This window comes from Calypte anna, chromosome 3 (assembly GCF_003957555.1).
Source record: "Calypte anna isolate BGI_N300 chromosome 3, bCalAnn1_v1.p, whole genome shotgun sequence".
NCBI classification, from domain to species: domain Eukaryota; kingdom Metazoa; phylum Chordata; class Aves; order Apodiformes; family Trochilidae; genus Calypte; species Calypte anna.
Window position 1 is genome coordinate 58,150,940 of NC_044246.1, and position 18,193 is coordinate 58,169,132.

General features: G+C 38.5%; 1 protein-coding gene across 8 annotated transcripts in view; it reads left to right on the plus strand.

Annotated features, from left to right (window-relative positions):
* The window catches only part of MAP7 (microtubule associated protein 7), a 121,383-nt gene that overhangs the window by 88,000 nt on the left and 15,190 nt on the right, over window positions 1–18,193 (plus strand). For 7 of the 8 annotated variants that reach the window (XM_030447448.1, XM_030447449.1, XM_008494048.2 and 4 more), the window contains 6 exons: window positions 1,767–1,877; window positions 7,027–7,140; window positions 10,439–10,563; window positions 13,145–13,260; window positions 13,672–13,952; window positions 16,929–17,106. In XM_030447448.1, the coding sequence (XP_030303308.1) occupies window positions 1,767–1,877; window positions 7,027–7,140; window positions 10,439–10,563; window positions 13,145–13,260; window positions 13,672–13,952; window positions 16,929–17,106 (925 nt within the window). The remainder of the gene's footprint in view (window positions 1–1,766; window positions 1,878–7,026; window positions 7,141–10,438; window positions 10,564–13,144; window positions 13,261–13,671; window positions 13,953–16,928; window positions 17,107–18,193) is intronic. The other variant, XM_030447447.1, reaches the window with a different exon arrangement.

The following is an 18,193-nucleotide window of genomic DNA, read 5'->3' on the forward strand; positions in this document are numbered from 1 at the left end:
GATTAGATATAGGAGATTAAATACCCACCCCATTCCCACAAATATTGTTCTGACAAAAATCTGCATAACACGTAGCCTTAGTATCCAGTCTCCAGTACTGACTCACAGACAGCATTCTCCAATATAGATCAGTGTGGGATAGTCATGTCAGAGGTCTTGTTCTTAGTTGTAACATTTGGATTTCCTTTTAAAGATCTTAAAGATTCTGAAACTCATTTTGGAATTTTATCCCTGTTCCAGTACCTGGTTTACTGGTTCTGTACCCACACTGAGTCATTCCAGCATCAGACAAAGTGAGCAGATAATCACATGGGGAAAGGGAGAATCTTTTTCACCCCAATGATTTCTAGTGGATTCTATAAATTTCATAGATCTAGACAGAATCAAAGTGGTTTTATGCATTATCTTTCTGTGAAAATATTTTGTACAGAGTGAGTATACCTTAATCCATTATATCAGAAAAGGTAAATACAATGTTAATGAACTTGTCTTAAATAAGCAATTGCAGGTAATATTTCAGCAACATCCTTCTTAATGTTGCCGGTGTCCTGAGTTTGTATCTGTTTCCAAAACATGGACATATTTTTGCACACACAGATATGAGTCAGCAGAGCAAATTTGCATATGTTCAAGCTTCATTGCATATCAGCATGGCTGAATGCTTTTGCTGAGTAGTGCTGAGGTTCAATACACTCTAAAATGTAAGCAAAAGAAGAACTGTTTCTCTCAGCATCTTCCAAATGTCAGGTATCCAAGTGAAAATTTGCTATGGAGGACGCATAGTTGATGCATGTAACTTTGTTTGTTTTCAAGAGAGAACAGAAGGTGTATAGTTCATGCCTCCTATTCTGCCATGGGCAGCAACCTGCATGTGGCACATGGTCATGCACAAAGTGTGTGCTATCTGTATGCTTGAAACATCCATCCCTGCCCCAGCAGTGTGCAAGCTGCTGACTCTGCAGCAGTTGCACAGGCAAATGATGTAATACTGCTCTAACATGTACACAGCCTGAAAGCAAAATAAACCCCTGTGGTATTACATACCAAGGATGTACATTGGAAGTAGGCTCTAGCCTTTCACAGAGACTCATTTTCTTTATCCATTAAGTTTTGTGCTGTTTTGGATTGAACAACTACAATTTCACACACATCAGGTAGAAAATGATCCTGTGGCAGGTAGTTTAGCACTTACACATAACTCCAGGATTTTGAACTAAAACTTTTAATTCCTTTTGGGCTTCTACTTGCTTCCCTTGTGCTCTAGTCTTCCCATAAGTTTTCAGCACTCTATTGTCATGATATAGACCTCTGCCTAGTGATAGTGCCCCATCAAATTTCACCTTTTGTGCAGGTGCTAAGGGCTTTTTTATGAATAACCTGACATTTCCAAGCATCTTGGTCTTTCCCTGAAGCTTTCTATTCAAAGTCATCAGCACAGTTTTTCTGAGAACATTCAAAGGAGCAAGGAAATGCCATCTTGTCAACTAGTATTCACTTTAAATCCTCCATTACATCCTCACACTGCAACCTGATTGAGTGATAACCAACAAACAGAATATTTTATATGCTTTAAACTCGAATTCAATGGTTTTGTGCCGAGTCTTTGAGTCACCTGTAGCGCATCTGCTGAGAATTCCATTCTGTTTTGAAAGTTCTTGTGGTAGAGCAGGAGTGACCTAGTCATGTTTTCCTCCTCCCACTAGTGAGCTAGGAAGTTGCAGTACTGCATGTGGGCTGTCAATTAGCATTATCTCCATTTGTTTTAGATCCAGACAGGCGGTCTGTTTCAACAATGAACCTTTCGAAACATGTTGATCCAGTCATTAACAAGCGGCTCTCCTCCTCATCTGCAACATTACTAAATTCTCCAGACAGAGGTACAGTTTCAAAGAAAAAAGGAAAAAATAAGAGCAAGAAAGAATGTTCTCTAGCAGTGTATTACTTTACACATGAAACAAGCTTCTGAAGTCATTTTCTGTACTTCATCTAAATGGGAGTGAAAAGACTTCAAGTGTGAAAAGTAAATGGTTGAACATTTTTTCCTGTGAGAAGTTAATATATATTTCTTGTTTTTTAAAACAAGACACCTGACCTAAACAATCTTACTTTAGCAAATTATAAAAGCGGTGCTTCTGTCAGGTTTTTAGTAAATGAGGTACAGCAATTGAAAGAGCACATTGCTCCATAGTGCATGCAATCATGTGTTACCTTTTATTTGCATTAGGCCATTCTGGCTTTGTTTTATTTTCCTTTCTTTGGTAGTAGGTCTTGAATATCTAAGAACGTGTTGCATGAAGCTTTCAAACAGTTATTACCATTTCTGATTATTTTTATTGAAAAGCTATGGGTTGGTTTTATGTGGTCTGTTTATTGACTTTTTGTGTCCAGTTACTTTTCAAAGATTGCTTTATTCCGATGTATGTTTTTTATTTTTACAACTCTGCACAAATGATAAACAAGCTTTTATAAATTAACACAGCTGAATTGCTGCCTGTGTTCTGAGGATTTATGAGATTGAAGCATTGAGCTTAAAGGAGTTTTATAAAAGAACATCTCTTGTATAACATGTGCAAAGAGCTTTACAGAAAAGTACTTGATAGGAATTTTTGTCCTCGACTAAGAATGAAGAGTTCTGTACCATTTCAATCCTGATAAATGCATGTTTCCAAAAAAAATTTTTAGAATGGAAGTTTGGTTGTGTTGCAAAATTGATTGCTGGATATCATCATTAAGGAAGTGCTGGTTTATGTGTATGCTTGTACATGTGTATCTGGTTGATTTAATGAGCCATGTTAATTCTAGTGGGCTAAGCTACTTGCAGAGTCTGGTACATTGTGAAAAATAATGGATTATGTTAGAAAATGATTTATTCCAAAGCATCTTTTGCTCTAAATGTCGAGATCACATCAGTTTTAATTTTATTAGTTTTTTTGGTGTCTATATAGTTTTCTGGATGATTGCTGTTCTTTGCCAGGGGATGTTTCTCTGTAAAATGATCTTTGGAGGGGAAAAAAGCCAGCATCAAGCATTGAATATGAAGGATAGTCTCTTCTGGACCGTAACTGATTGAGCGATAATTTTTACCGCCCATTTCAGAATTAGGAGAAGTTAGGAGGTCTAGTGGTGGGGAAAGGGAAGGAATATATGGAAGTGATGGTCTTATATCAAAAACTTCAAATGTTATGCTTTTTTTGCTTGGCATTTTTATTAAAACTGCACAGAACTCTTCAGAAGTCTCATGTCTTTCACAGATTCCAAGACAGAAAGCAAATCCAAATGCTCTAAGTGCCCTCTTCCTTATTAAAGGCATTCACCTAAATATAGATGAGCGTGTATCAGGAGAAGCACCACTGGTCTTTCCAGTGGCCTCAACATCTTAAGACAATTATTTAAAGGAAGGATCTATTTACTCCCCATTTTACCTTCTAGAAGGCACCCAGTCACACTTAGTATGTAATGTGTACTCCTAGCTGCAAAAGAGCAAATTGGAGATGAGGATGATAAGCTTACCTTAAGTGTCTTATACCTGTCATCAAGAGCATGTCTTCTGTTGCAGCATTTGAAGGACAGGATTATTTTGCTTTTAATTTGGTCTAGCACAAGACAAAAGCTTTCATTAACTAATTGCTCAAAAGACTGGTCAATTCTTTTTCAAGTATAGTATTGCTGTATAGCTCTATATCATAGTTTTTACAGTCATGCAGATAGAACACATTTCTTGCTCTTTTATGCTGGTGGTACAGGTCAGTGGAGTTGAAACTAACAACATGAACACATATTCAAGTGAAGAAAAGTGCTGTTGACCAATAAGTTTTGGTAAATGTGCTCTTTAGGGAAAGCCTAGCAAGTGGATAATATTTTAGATGAGGAGTGAGTTACACACTTTCTTAGTTTTGAAAAGCAAAACTTGCAGCATAGTTTTGTTCCTCCTCCTCTCTGCAGTGCTTTTTTCTTTCAAACAAGGGATGGTCTTAATCACACAATCAACTTTGTCTTCCACTTTTATGGAAGAAATACAAGAGGTTCAGTATTGCTTCCTGTTGAAAGGGAATCTAGGCATAAAGTAGTTTTTCCCCATTTACTCTTCAACATGTTTGTTGCTCTCTATGAGCAAACACCACTGTTACCAATAAGAGTCTCCTTCTTGGTGCTTATCAGGAGGTATGTTAAATCCCTGCCTACCATCTGTTCCCAGAGCCTAATAAGTTGCTTCTGTTTGCTTAATTTCAATTTATTTTGCTGCTGCTAAGACAGTGTTAAGTTTGTGTATCCTGAGGACAAATATAGATTATTTTAGTCAATTCACTCTTGCCAGCTCCCTGGGACTTTGTGTGTTTTTCAGTTACAAGGTAGGCTTTAGAGATCTTCATTTAATCTGTTTAAACTAACTGGCTTGTAGCTGGAGGTAGGGGTGCGTGCACCAGCAACCCTATTCCTTCCTGTGAGGAAACCAGGAGCCAACAGTTCTAAGAGTGATAGCCTAACACTGCATGAGCACAAAGAATATTGTTTCCCCTTGCCTTTCAGATGATTTGAAGGACTAAATCTTGAAAACATCACTCTAAAAACCAACAACAACCTAAAACAACTCTAAAAACCAACAACAAAAAACCATCAACAACCAAACAAATAAAACCCAGCAAGAAAAAACGCACAAACTGACCTCATTGTTTTAAAGCTGGTCTAATTATTTTGGGATATTTTTTATTTTGTACTCAGTTTGCTTCAGTGTGACATGGACACCAAAGTTAAGTTGTTGAAAGCATTTAGATGTTAATACTCTTCTTGAAACTCAGTGGACAAGTGGACAACCCTGTTGCTTATATGAAGAAGAGAATTTCTTGGTGTCTCTGTTGGCAGTTATCAGCTAGTTCACCCCCAAACATGGCCTCAGTGCTCTTAGGTGGATGCTGTGGGCACAAGATTGCTTCTCTTAGGTGATGTGGCTATAAGTTGCCCCATGCTGGGTCCAAAAAGAATGGAGAGTTAAACCACACTCACCATTAGGGCAAATTACATGCAATAGGTGAGACACAATGATTTAGTGTTTTAAGTCATCAGTCTCTTAGCTGTGTCCTCTTGACACAACTTCTTTGCAGCTGGCTTGCAGGGCCATGTTACACTAAGGGATTTACACATCATCTGTTCACATGAACTCCAGGGTATTGATAATATACACATTTACTGGCCAAAAATTTCTGAGGCTGCTTTCTGAAGTTGTGTGATTTTTGTGTTGAACTATGATTGATAGTTTCTCCAGACTTGTCCATTCTTATGCCTGTGAGCCTCACCTACTAAAGCCTGAGACAACACACACAAAAAACCTGTTATCTTGCAACAACAGCTTTCTATAGTGATAATACTGAGCGTGGCGCCTGGATAAGAAAGGAAGAAAAGATTTTACCATTATTGCATGCACTTTAATGGTAGTTCTGTGATTTTTCTTCATTGTTAAATTACAAGGTTAATGATAATGTGTGCATTGTCATGGAGGTCTCTTTAAGGCATTTTGTGTCTCTGTATAATCTGTACCACTGCAGAATGGAACCATTAATCACAAAGAGCCCTGGCAGTAGTACATTGTGTAAGGACATTTATTCAGACAGCCTGCTGTTTATGAGAGTCCTATATTTCTATACCAATGCCCCTTATTGAGTTAGCAGAATTTAGGCAGGCAATTTTTGAAGTGAAAAGCTTCACTGAGGGTGTATTAGGCAATTACATTGTCATAGGATGAGATTGAGATCAGCTCCTCTTCATGGGGCTCAGCATGGAGTAAATTAAAGACAGATTCAGAGTTTATGACTGTTAAAAGTGATGGATCTCTGCCTTTAAAAATGCAAATTAATCACAGGTTTATTACAGCCAGTCACTTCAATGAATGTTTTAGAGACTCAGCCTCATAAATTCAAACTGCAGTTTTGTTACCATAAGCACCAAACTAAGGCAAATGGGTGTTGAGATGTAAGACGACCTGATTTCACTTGCAACATCAAGATTATTGCTATGGTCTAAGCTTATTTCAATGAACTACTCTGAGAACTAGTTTAATATTTTGTTTTGTGATGCTTATAATACAATTTATTACATCAGAGTATCAAAGAAACATCTACTTCAACACAGAATAATTTATAGGGCTTCTCTGCTTGCAACTTCACCATGATCAGTGTTTAGTATTTTAAAATAAATAAATAAATATATAAATAGTGAGGCAAAGGGAATATATTGACAAGCTAAATATGCATGAGGCAATTTTGGAAAAATCAAAGCAAGGGAGTGATTGCAGCCACGTAAATATGCAGTGTGTTTTCAAAACAGACTAACGGAGCAAAAATGTTGGCTCTTGTTAATGTTCTAAATTGAAAACTATCTTTTAGCAGGACTTTTTGACAGAGGACTTATGATCAAATGTACTTACTGTATTCTGTGATTTCATGTGTTATTGAGACAACTGTAGCTGCTGAGCTTGGTGCCTGCAGTTGAGGCACTTTGTAACCTTTTTCAGTGCTTTGACAAAACCTCTTTCTTTGGCAAAATTCTCTGTATGATAGTAAACAACCTTCTTTGTTTTTTTCATTAAGGTGGTTGAGTAATTTTGGGTTTTTTTGTTTGTTTGATATTTGGAACTATATACCTTATGTATAGAAAGAGCTGGGACAAAGCCATCTCAACATCTCTGTTGAAGCCTATAGGAGTGGCAACAGCTCTCCTAGTACTGAAGTTACGCTGTCATTCCCAGCAGGGAATGTGGCATATGTGCAAAATATCAATAGTAGTCTGATAACAGTTTGCCTGAATGCCACAAGCACTAACACAAACTGAATGTTCAGATATCTATTGTTAATCTAATAAAATAAGAATAAAATGCGAAACACTGAATAAATGATCGTACGCTTTTCATCTCTGAAAGGTGTGTCGAGATTTTTGCGGTGTGTAGTAGTGAGGAGATAATACTAATATTTCTGCAACAGGTAGTTATTTGTAAAGTGTTTGATCTAACATCTTGCTTGTATGGTGCATGTTCAGCTCGCCGGCTACAGCTGAGTCCATGGGAGAGCAGCATTGTTAGCAGGCTGCTGACGCCCACTCACTCATTCCTGGCCCGAAGTAAAAGCACAGCTGCATTGTCTGGAGATGCAGGTAAACTGAGAAGCTTTATGGCTAAGCCACTTATTTATTCAGATTCCTTGTGGGATGTTATAAAGTTATCGATCTGATTATGAGTGTATCCTAGAATAAGCTTGATGACATTGGGCAGCATGAAAGCTTTTTTGTACACTTGTTTGCTATGCCTTCTTCTCTTTCTCCCACTACCTCTTTCTTGATTCCTTTTGCCTTGCTATTAACACAATTAATGCATGGAACATACACAAGATAACAAAGTAGGGCTGTCCATGTCTGTTAAAGAAAATGCCCACTGCTAAGGCTGTGAGCTGCTTGCTGCAAAAAATATTTTCACTCTGTACCAGGGCACTTCCCACGTGGAACATGTTCGACTTACAGAAAGATAGGCCCTGGCTACAGTGAATTTAATAGCATTTGAAGTTACACGTGCGGGTTTAATGAGGTTACACCGATTGTAACCAACTCTGCCAACATAAAAACAGTTCTCTGATGTGCTCCTGAGGGGAAAATTAACATTCAGAAATGTGAAAATTTGCTAGGTGGTAATTTAAAGCTCAGGCAAAATTCCATTCTGAAGAGATCCAGGCCATACTCGCTTATTAGGTGTTTTAGGCAGGTGACAGCTGCCTATTTTTTTATCATAGGATGTGTTTTGATCATGCACAGGGACTTCACTGTTACAATTGTCTTTTTCTGCACATACTGAATGTCTAAGTCTAAGCAGGCCTTTCCTGTCTGATAGGGACAGGATATTTATTCTAATTAAAGGATGTAGAAGGTAAGAAGGAATAGAAATCTGCTAAGATTACTTGTAAAGAAGCTTTCACTTAAGAACTCTTAGAACTAATTAGGCTGCAGTACATTTCCACAAGTGTAGTGCTGTAGGAGCAAAAATTTGGATGATATTCTGAAAACAGTGGGATTAACAAGGACAAAATTCCTTTTTACTCTTTCCAAATGACAGCTTGTACAATGAATACTTAATGTCTTTTACCAAGCAGGATATTGAAAATTCAGCTCTTCATTAGGGAATAGTTGAGAAATCAGTGACTTAATTTTGTAAGTGGTTACTGTACTGGAGCAAGTATGAAGGTTATTTTTTTTTTTTTTTTTGTGACTGATACTGTTTATGCTGTCCAACAAGCTCTAAACTGAGTGGGATATTGAGAAAGATTGCAGATAGCAGGAATGACTAATTTGTCAGTCATCAGTCTGTGGTAATTCCCCTGAAATGTCTTCTCTATGCTAACTGGAACTGTACCACCCAGAAGAATAATCCATCTGCTCATTGTTTCCAAGTATTATTCTCTGAAGCAATAACTGCAACTCCTTCATGCAGGACACTTCCTGGAGATTAATGATCAGGTGGTGGTAATGGCTCACAGCTGTGCTCTGAGCACTCAGCTCATCCCAGCCTGTCATTATTCCCTAGAAAATTACCCTGCCCTTTGACTGTAAAGATAAATTGCAATGCCAAGAATCAAAACCAAATTAAATATGGATTCATGTTCTTAAATTTTAGCTATTAGGGATGTCCAGAATAAGAGTTCATCTGGATCTTTTTAAAATAACCATTCAAAACTAAGGTGTTTTTTTGTTGTTGTTTTTCTTTTTTAAAATAAGCTCTAAAAGCTCTTCTGAATATATATAATTCTGTTGGTAAAGGATTCCCTGGGAGTGCTTTCTAAAGCATTGTTTGACATCACAAATGAAAATTAACTGCTTGTCTTTTAATACTTATGTTGTCAGCCTTGGTGGTAACTTCAGATAATCGACCTGCAGAAAGAGACTTGACTCACAGAGGATGGAACCACACACATTATAAACTGTTTAAAACATACGTTGTGCCACTGCCTCCTGTATGATTTAGATTCACTCAAACAAAAAAGAAAACCCCACAAAGAGCCCTGTTTTCTTGTTTCTCAATTTTTATTTACTATTTTTGAAGTCGACTTATAATACCTCATTAAACACAAACCCTTATAAAAAGGCAAGCAGGGGTGCCCTTGCTGTAACACTTTCATGAGACTCTCTTTATTCATAATGTTAATCTCTCAGTGGAGGAGAATTTGCAGTGTTAGTACTGCTAAGTCCATGATCTCTTCCTGTAACAGCTGCACTGTAGTTAGATTGGAAGAATTAACTGTATGTAGAACTGCAATCTTTCAAGTGTGCTCACTCACAGAGGGAGCTGTCAAGTAACATGGTCGATAATATAAGATATTAATATAATATAATATAATATAATATAATATAATATAATATAATATAATATAAATAGGATTACGTGAAATAACCAGGAAAGACAAACAGGAGCAGAGAAGTAAAACTGCAGTAATAACACTCTTTTGCTCAGTCTTCTCCTTCAGTTAGATCAAGAGAAAGTCCAAGAACACTTTGCTGCAGGAAGTTCTCCAGGATAAGTTTTACAGTGTAACAATTATCTTTGAGCACCTAATCAGAACACCTTCAACCAGATAACTTGCCATTTGCAGGAGATTTTGGCAGGAATCTTTGTCCTGTGCAAGCCAGGGGAAACTGCCAACCTGGTTACTCATACAAATACTAATTAACAAGTTGATTTGTTGTTGTTACTCCACTTTTTGTAATGTATAAAATAGTTTGTTGTTTAGAATGTGTTTGAGTCAGCTGTTATTCTAGTATTACCAAGAAATATTAAAAGTTCTTAAATGGATAAGGTTAATATATTCATAAAACAGATTTTTAAGACTGCATTACTTGCTAAAAAATATAGACTTCAATTTCATTGATTTTCTATATGAAGCAGTTTTGTATTGTTTGTGTTTTTATCTGTGTGTGTGCCTCCTTGTATTTTCTTCCACTTTCCAAGACCAGTTAATAGACACTTTTATTTTAGTATGATTATTGTCTATTCAGAATATAATTGAAATTCATATGAATGCACATACTAAGCTAGTCAGTCAGACCTGTCATTATGTCTACTGCTTTTTCAGAACCACCACTTGTATGAAAACTTAACAGAAAAAAAATGTTGTTCCTTTCTACTACCCAGTTATGTGGCATAAGTCTTAATTTATATTTTAAATAAAGTTTTAGAAATTGAAATTATAATTTCTGTATGTATCTCCAAGCTAATGTTTCAAGTGATGGTTCTGACTTGAGAATTAGTCATTCTTCTGCATATTAATACCTTCTTTCTTTTCTGTCTTTCTCGGTTGTTTCTGTTCCTGCTGGCTTTCCTCTGTCAAATCTCCAATGCTGCTCTGTAATTAAAATTAATTAATAACAAAACCAACCAACACCGTAGTTATCCCCATTTGTCCCCGTTCAGCATCTTGCAGCCCCATCAGTCCTCTGTCCTACAAGGCCATGAGCTGTAGGAATCCAGGAGAACGAGCAAAACTTTATGCCTCTACTGATGCTGTTGGACGTAGGAAAACAACACACCAGGCAGGGGTAAGCATGCCAGTTGTACTCTGACTGTCTTGTGCCATGACAACCTGAGTGCATTGTTTGTTAGGACATGATTAGTTGCAAGGAGAGTTGACTATGTCTGATCCTCCTCTCTGTGCTGTCCCCACCCCCCCTCCAATTTGTTTCGTGGTTGGCTGGATTTTAACTGAAATATTATTATGTGGTGCCATGGCCTGATATTATTCATCAAAGAATCTGCATGGAAAAAAACCCATATTTGCAGAGTGGCTGCCTTAGATTCTCATGAGACACAGAGGCAGTCAGAGTGTGTCCTCTTTTCTTAAGTGGCTTCCTTGCTGCATTTTAAGTCCCAAGCTGATGATGTAGCTCTTTGCTCAGTGAGGAGGAATCTGCTTTTCCCAGCAACCTGTTTTCACAAAGCCTGTAGAGCTTCGCATCTTCTGAGACCTCTAGCAAATTCAACTGAGCCACTGGGATCAAGAGGGAAGGAAGCCATGTACTCACACATTCCCATATACATAAGCACACTGAGCACTGTCACTTCAGTTTACTTTTCTTAGGAGACTAAGAAAAGTTTTTTCTCTTTGTTGAGAAGGAAGAGATTGGTTTAGGAGCATGGTTTGTGGGGCTTCCAACAGGTCACCTCTTGATTCTGAATTATTTGGTTACAATACTGTGACTGATCTGAGCTTTCAGGAAAATCAGAAGAGTGTGATACAGGCAGACCAAATTCATGTTGACTGTGCTCCAAGCCAATGGGATGCAGTCATCTTCATTTCATATATTCTTTGCAGTTGTATTTTTCTTATACTCTACAGGCTGAGTTTTTTCAGAGTGTGAGAAGAGTGAAGTAATTTCTGAAAATGATTGTGTAAAAGGTGATTGCATTTTCATTTGGCATGATGAGCAAAATGTTTACATCCTTGCTGAAGCAATGTTAATGAAAATCAACAGTACTTAATATTTCAGGCAGATGGTATATTGCAGTTTAAGTTAAAGCACAGCAGTGGGATCTATCTGCAGAGAAATCTCATACTATGTGCATAGTACACTGAAAGTTCCAGGGCTATCAGTATAGCACCTCTTGAGTCTTTTGCATTACAAGTGGTTTAAGTTTTTGTTTGTTTGTTTGTTTTCTGGTTTGGGTTGGGGTTTTTTTAATTAAAAAAATAAAGGTTGATACCGTTTGGTGGAGGAGACAATGAAAATGTTATTAATACAAAATGAATGAGTTAAGAGATGGTTTTGGTAGCCTATGTACTGTGGAGAATCTTTTACTCTCCTGTAGACTTTTATAGGAATTCAGTTTTTTTGCTTTAGTGATATTAAGCAAAATTTTCTGATGCTCTCATTTCCGAAACTAATAAAGTAGCTCCAGTTATTCCTAGAGATCTGAAATTATTCTTTGTTGTGTTTATTCTGGCTGTGGATGCTTTGAAAACTCAGGTGATTATCATCAGAATAATCAGTAAATATCTGGTAAATTATATTGCCCAGGAGCTGACTAATTACTCCTTAGTAATGACTTCAGGATGGACACCTTCTATTGCTGATATTCAGTTATGTTTTTGGCAATTAAAAATCACTAATTTAAATCATAATGCCCCCTCTTGGATTTATGAAAAAAAGCAAAGGGTTTAGTGGTCATTAATTTTTTCTTTTCCAGTGTTTAACTTGCTTTTTGGTTTAGTAGTTGAGCATTTCAGAGCTCTCAGCCTGTGAGGTTCTAAATCAGCATAACACACACACTGCAGGGGTTGTGCTTAAGCCACAGCCAAGGTGTTGAGTAGCATCCCCACTGCATCATGTTGGCTGAGTGACATCTTGGTGTCCTCTCCAGTATTCTCATCCTTCAGACTCGTAGGGTCTGAGCTCAGTTTTCCAAAAACCTCAAGCTTTTCATCTAGGGCTAAATGGAGGCGGTATATAGGTGCCTAAATGGTGACATATTCCTTGAACATAATAGTTCTATTTATACAAACCAGACCTATAACAGAGATATATTTAAAAATAAAATCTTGAGATGTAAATAAATAAAGAGGAAATTGCTACCATGGATGAGAATCGATAGCAAAAAATGTGTTTGCTGTGGAATCATCCAAGATAAAAAGAACAGGACAGCTGTTGTACCACATTTAAAGGTTTTGTAGTGGTAATATAAAAGCATGAAAGCAAAAGGCTTGTGCTATATAGGAACTGTGACTAAGTGTGAGTATGTGGGGAGGGTTTTGCTCTTTCTCCCAATGAAATCCAGGGCTTAAGGGGACTAGTGGAAGGTACTCAGCAGCAATCAAAGATAAAACCTTAAGAAATAGAGGTTTTCCTGTGTAAAAATCAGTCTCTGCAAATTAGGCTTTTATGTCTTATGATAGTAGGGAGCATGATTAAGAAGGATTCTTATTGTCAAATGCATATTTACTGACAAAGATGGTGGCAGATTACTGGAGCTGTATTAAAGAACTTGTTAAACAGGCTATAGGAACAACTCGCTCAGCACTGCTTTTTCAGCTCCTCAGCCCCTCATTTTTAACTGAGATTGCTTTGCTTTCTTTAGCCCTGTGAACTCTGGATTGACTTTGACTTTTTGTTTGCTGAACTACAGACTGACAGAAAAGAAAAAGAGAGAGACCATTTTTCATCCAGCTTCTCAGCCAGCTTTAGAGGAGGTCATTTTTCATCCAACCCCAAAGCTAGATCACCAGCTCCCTCTCATGTTTGGTAAGCCAAGTACACACTTAGTTGGAGGTGTGCATAAGCTATAAGCAGCTCTGATTGTTCTATTAATTAAATGAGAAACACTGCAATCTTATTTGGTGGAGTAGATATTTTCTCTCTGCAATAAAGGAAAAAAGTCCCACTTTTATAAAAATACTACTATTGCTTTGAGAAAGGGGAAGAAGGAGGAAGTTCCCTGGTTTCTGCCCTCTTTGCTGGGCTCAGTGCTCACTGCAGTTGGACAGAGAAACATTTTGCATGAAAGCTAATCAGTTGCTCCAGCATTTCTGCTTGCTAACAGAGAAACAAAGAAGTTGGGGTTTTTTTTAGCAATTTTAGTTGTAGAAGTGATATGTAGGTGGTGCCCGGCAGAGAATGTCTTGATAGTGATTGTTGCTCTTTGTGGTTACGCAGGCGTGCGTCGAAGTCCTTGCCTGTTTTGCCTGGCGCACCCAAGCAGATAACTTCCCCACCTGGCTCTTCCAAAGTTTCCTCTGCTCAGGGACGTCCTCCTTCTCCTGGCAACATCCGGCCTGTCAAAAAAGAGGTCAAACCAGAGAATGAGAAGAAAAGGCCAGAAAAGGAGGCTGAAAAAGCCAGTGAGGAGAGGAGAGAAGAGAGTAAAGCAACTTCAGCAGGTGCTGTAGTAACTGCAAATCAGGAAGAGCTCAGTGTCCAGGCAGAGCTCGCTCAAGGTAAGGAGAGATGCTCCTTTAGGTTAAGGAATTCTGAGAGTCTTCTATGTTTTTCTCTCCCTTTCTCTGAAACAAAATAGCTTTTGGTAGTTTTCTATCAGTTGTTAATCTAAATTCTTCAGATTTCTGCAAACTTATATTTGTTATGAGGGAAGTGTAAACAAGTTGAAGCTCTCCTGCTCGTAACAGTCAAAACAACACGCAGCCCTGCATCCCAAAGGATGGCTTCATCACTCTCTTTGCTGCCATTTTGGACTGGGATTTTGTCCCTCAGGTCATGACACAGCTTCTTTTCAAACAGTTGAAGTAGAGTAAGTATCATCTAAAGACTAATGGTACAGGAAGCCATTACATAAAGTAGTGTGGGCAGTGAGAATTTCCAGCTCTGCTAGACAGTAGAATGGTGCTGACAACACTGCCAACTTACTTGTAAAATTGCAAGAGTACCACATCATGAGAGAGATCAGCAGGATAAAGTGGAATGCAGAGGAGAACCAAGAAGAAGAGTAAAGAGGAACAGGCATAATTTTTCAGGGAAAATTAATTATTAAAAAAATGCCAAAACCGAACAAACAAGAAAAACCCAAACCACACCAGCCCTGAAAAACAGCAAGGAAGAAAAGGCTGTACACACAAAATAAAAATAAGGATCATAAAGTGTATGAAGGGTGATAGGTACATACAAGATCACTTGGTATGGAAACAGATTATGAGGGATAAAGATACTCAAAAGTGAAGCAGCTTGCATTCATTGCAAAGAAAGAAGTAGTGGAGGGGGGTATAAGAGAAGGATACTATAGTCAAAGTGGTGAGCAGCACTTTAAGCCAAAGCCAAAGGAAGTGGTGGTTAAAACCAAAGATTGAGACCTTAGGCTAAGAATTTTACAGATAAGGTTAGAAGACACTCTATGTATGGCATATGAAGGCCTAAACTACAAAAATGTAGTCAGTGGTTGAATGCAAGAATCTGGAGATGGGCAACTTCAGCATTTGGAGACAGAGGGACATTACTGATGATGTGTCCTAGGTCTGTGTTGCAGGTGAACATTGCTGATTTCTACCAGTTAAGTGAACTGGCCTCTAACCTCTCTGGTTCAGGTACCTGCTAGCTGTGTAGTCACAGGAGCCAGGAGGTCAGCAGGTAGTGATCAATGATGGAGCTATTCACATTTGCAGGTGAATTCCACATGGCCAATGAATTTTTAAAGGTATTTTGGGTGTGGCTGTGCAAGCTGTCATCTTTTCTAACAGCAGGGCAGGTGTGCATTAAACAGGCTGCTTGTTACACTGCTAGCTTCAGCACCTGAGGTGCAAAGGGAGCCCCAGGCAGCACAAAGCTGTGGTCTCTTCAGGAGGAACAGCCCTTCCTTGGCCCATGTTAGTAAATTAAAAATGGCTGAGACACAGGAACTCTGTCATTTATATTGTGTAACTATTGCAAAGGCTCTCTGGAATGTTTCTCATTCAGGTAGTAATTGCAGTCCCATATTTTCTTAGCTTCTGTTCCCAAGGCTACTTAAGAGCAAAGCTAAAAAGGTCTCCAACGCTTTAGAGTGATCAAATTACTTACCTTTTTTATTTGACCATCCCAAAATTTCCTCAGTTTCCAGCTACATCTGGGAAATTATCCCAAGCCTTGATTGTTCCCTAGGTGTGGACTGAATACATGTTCTGGGAGTGTGAGAGAATAGTATTCTGTCCAAGGCTGAACTGCCAACTTACCTCAGGGCTAGAGAACAGGCCCTGGAACTCTTTAAATTACTGGTGTATGTGTACCATTTTAATTCAAAGTGAATCCAAAGCCCTTAATCAGTTATAGACAAAACTCCATAGTTTTTACTTGGTAGAAGTAGAGAGTGGAGAGCTCAGGAGATGTGAGTATTAAGCCCAGAAAAAGCAGCTGAATTTGTTTTTGTAAACATAAAGAGGTGTAGGAGGGGTGGAATCAGGGAGGAAAAACCCCTCTTGGAAGTTGTTAGTGAGGTGAGGAAAATGCTGTGAAATCCCAAAGGGTGGTTAGAAATGTCGATTATTTTTAATCTCCTTGCTGTTCCTTATGCCTTGTTTTTACATGCAACTTCCCAGGATTGGAATCTCTTTCCATGGACAGTTCAAATTCTTCCCTATCCATGTTTGTCTGCATTACCAGATGTGATTGCTTTGGGAATGATTCCTTCAGCTAATGTGTGTTGGCAATGGTCCCTGACCTCTAAAGAAAAAATGCAGTTGAGGCAGTGTTTACCTCTGCTAAAGAATGCCAGGCAAACTTATGGAAATGTGAACTGGTGTTTAACTTGAGAAAAACCTGTAACACCTTCTCTACCAGGAGGAAAAGGCTGGTCCCAAATGGAGAAATTATATGAAGGCACCATTAAGTTTTGAACACAAGTCATAATTCACCAATAGTGGCAAACCTTGTTAAGAAGCTGTGTCCTGGTCTCATGAACTGCCTCACATTGGAGTAACTGCAGATGATAAGTATGTGTCCAGCTCTTATTGCAGAGCACTTCAGAGAGTTGATGTTTCAGGTCACCTAGTCACCAAAAGTGACTGCGTGTCACAAAAAAGTCTGACTCTGCTCTTCAGATGTAGACTACGAGACAGAAGAAAATGTAATATCACAATGTTTCACTTCTGACCTCCGAACAGATTCAGGCAAATTTAAGAAATCTGACGGCAGGAACGTGCTGGGTCAGCATAACTACTGTTGAGCACCTGTCAGCTTTTATTGTTCGCACAGAAAAGTTGCTTAACATTTCAACTGGAACTGCTTTCATGTGTCCTGCAAAAACAAACTTTTCTTAAGGAATATGAACTCCTACCCTCTAGAAATTTCTCTTTCCTCTGAATCATTTATAAACCCACATAAGGTTGAAAAATTTTTACAGAGTATTTAAACCTATTTTCTGTTCCTTTCAAGGGAGTATCATCTTTGTTGTGCCTGTACAAGCTAGTTTTCCTTCCCGTGTGTTTCAGCAGCCAGCCCATCCATACCTTCTGCTCCATCAGCTCTTCCTTCAGCCCCCACAAAGCCCTCTGCAGGTACCACTGACCCTGAGGAGGCGACACGGCTGCTGACGGAGAAGAGGCGCCTGGCCCGGGAGCAGCGGGAACGGGAGGAGCAAGAAAGGAGGGAGAGAGAAGAGCTTGAAAGGTGTTTCTAGACCTCTGCAGTTGACAAGCTGTATTTTTACCAGCCTCCTAGCAGCTTCTGGTGTATATTCTGCTGTTACATTGTGATCTATGAAGCATAGTACTGAAGTGCAAGGAAGCACAAGTTCCTTCCCAAAACTGAATTTTCTTGTTGTTTTTCATTGGCTCAATACAAACCTGAGCAGCTCTATAAGGTTAAAACTCATCTGAAATGGTGCTTTAAAACAGAACAGAAGGAGAGAGCAGATCCTTGTAGAGATTAATTGTTTCCTCAGAGATTAGAAAAGCTTTACTGGTTTATTCCAACTAGGGAATATACACAGCTTTTTTTAAGTCTGTGACTGGGACAACATCTCTTACTTTGAATGGTAAGATCTCTGCCTTCAGAGAGGTACCTTCAGGTGTTCAACAGCTGTGATTTTTCTTATTTAAAATCAAGAACCCCAACAGAGGGCAACAGATTTTTGCATCTCATTTTCTATTAGATCTTTATGCCTTTGGCTACAATACAAGTTGAGCATCTTTTTAGAGGGAGGCCACGCCTCTGTAGTTGGTGTAGTCCTTGAACAGTATTGTTGAACACAGAAACATGGAGCCAGTTAAAATATCCTGGATTTCCAAAAGGCTCACATCATGGTCCACCTCAAAAGAGACTTCAGAGAGAGTAAACTACTGTGGCATAAGAGTAATATGGTGAAAAAATATTAAGACTGAAGGATCAAAAAAAAAAAAAAGGTAAAGAATTATCATCTCTCACAGTGAAAGGAGTTTTCAGTCTCTGTTCAGTGCCTTCATAAAAGGACTTGAAATGAGTTGTGGCCAGTGAGCAAATGCTGCTCTTCATGAGATAAAGCAGTTGTGAAGTGTTTCAGATGCATCTTATGTTGCTGAGACACAAAATGGAAGTGGCAATGCAATACCACTAATCATAAAGGAACACAGGTAAAAAAATAATTTATGTGGTGGTGGTGGTCTATGACCTAGTTATTTCTGGTGGACGAGATCCTGTTTGGAGTTGAGGATATGAAATTAGCGGGTGAGTGATGATCAAAAAACTAAGTTCTGAGTTACAAAAAAAAGGAGAACAA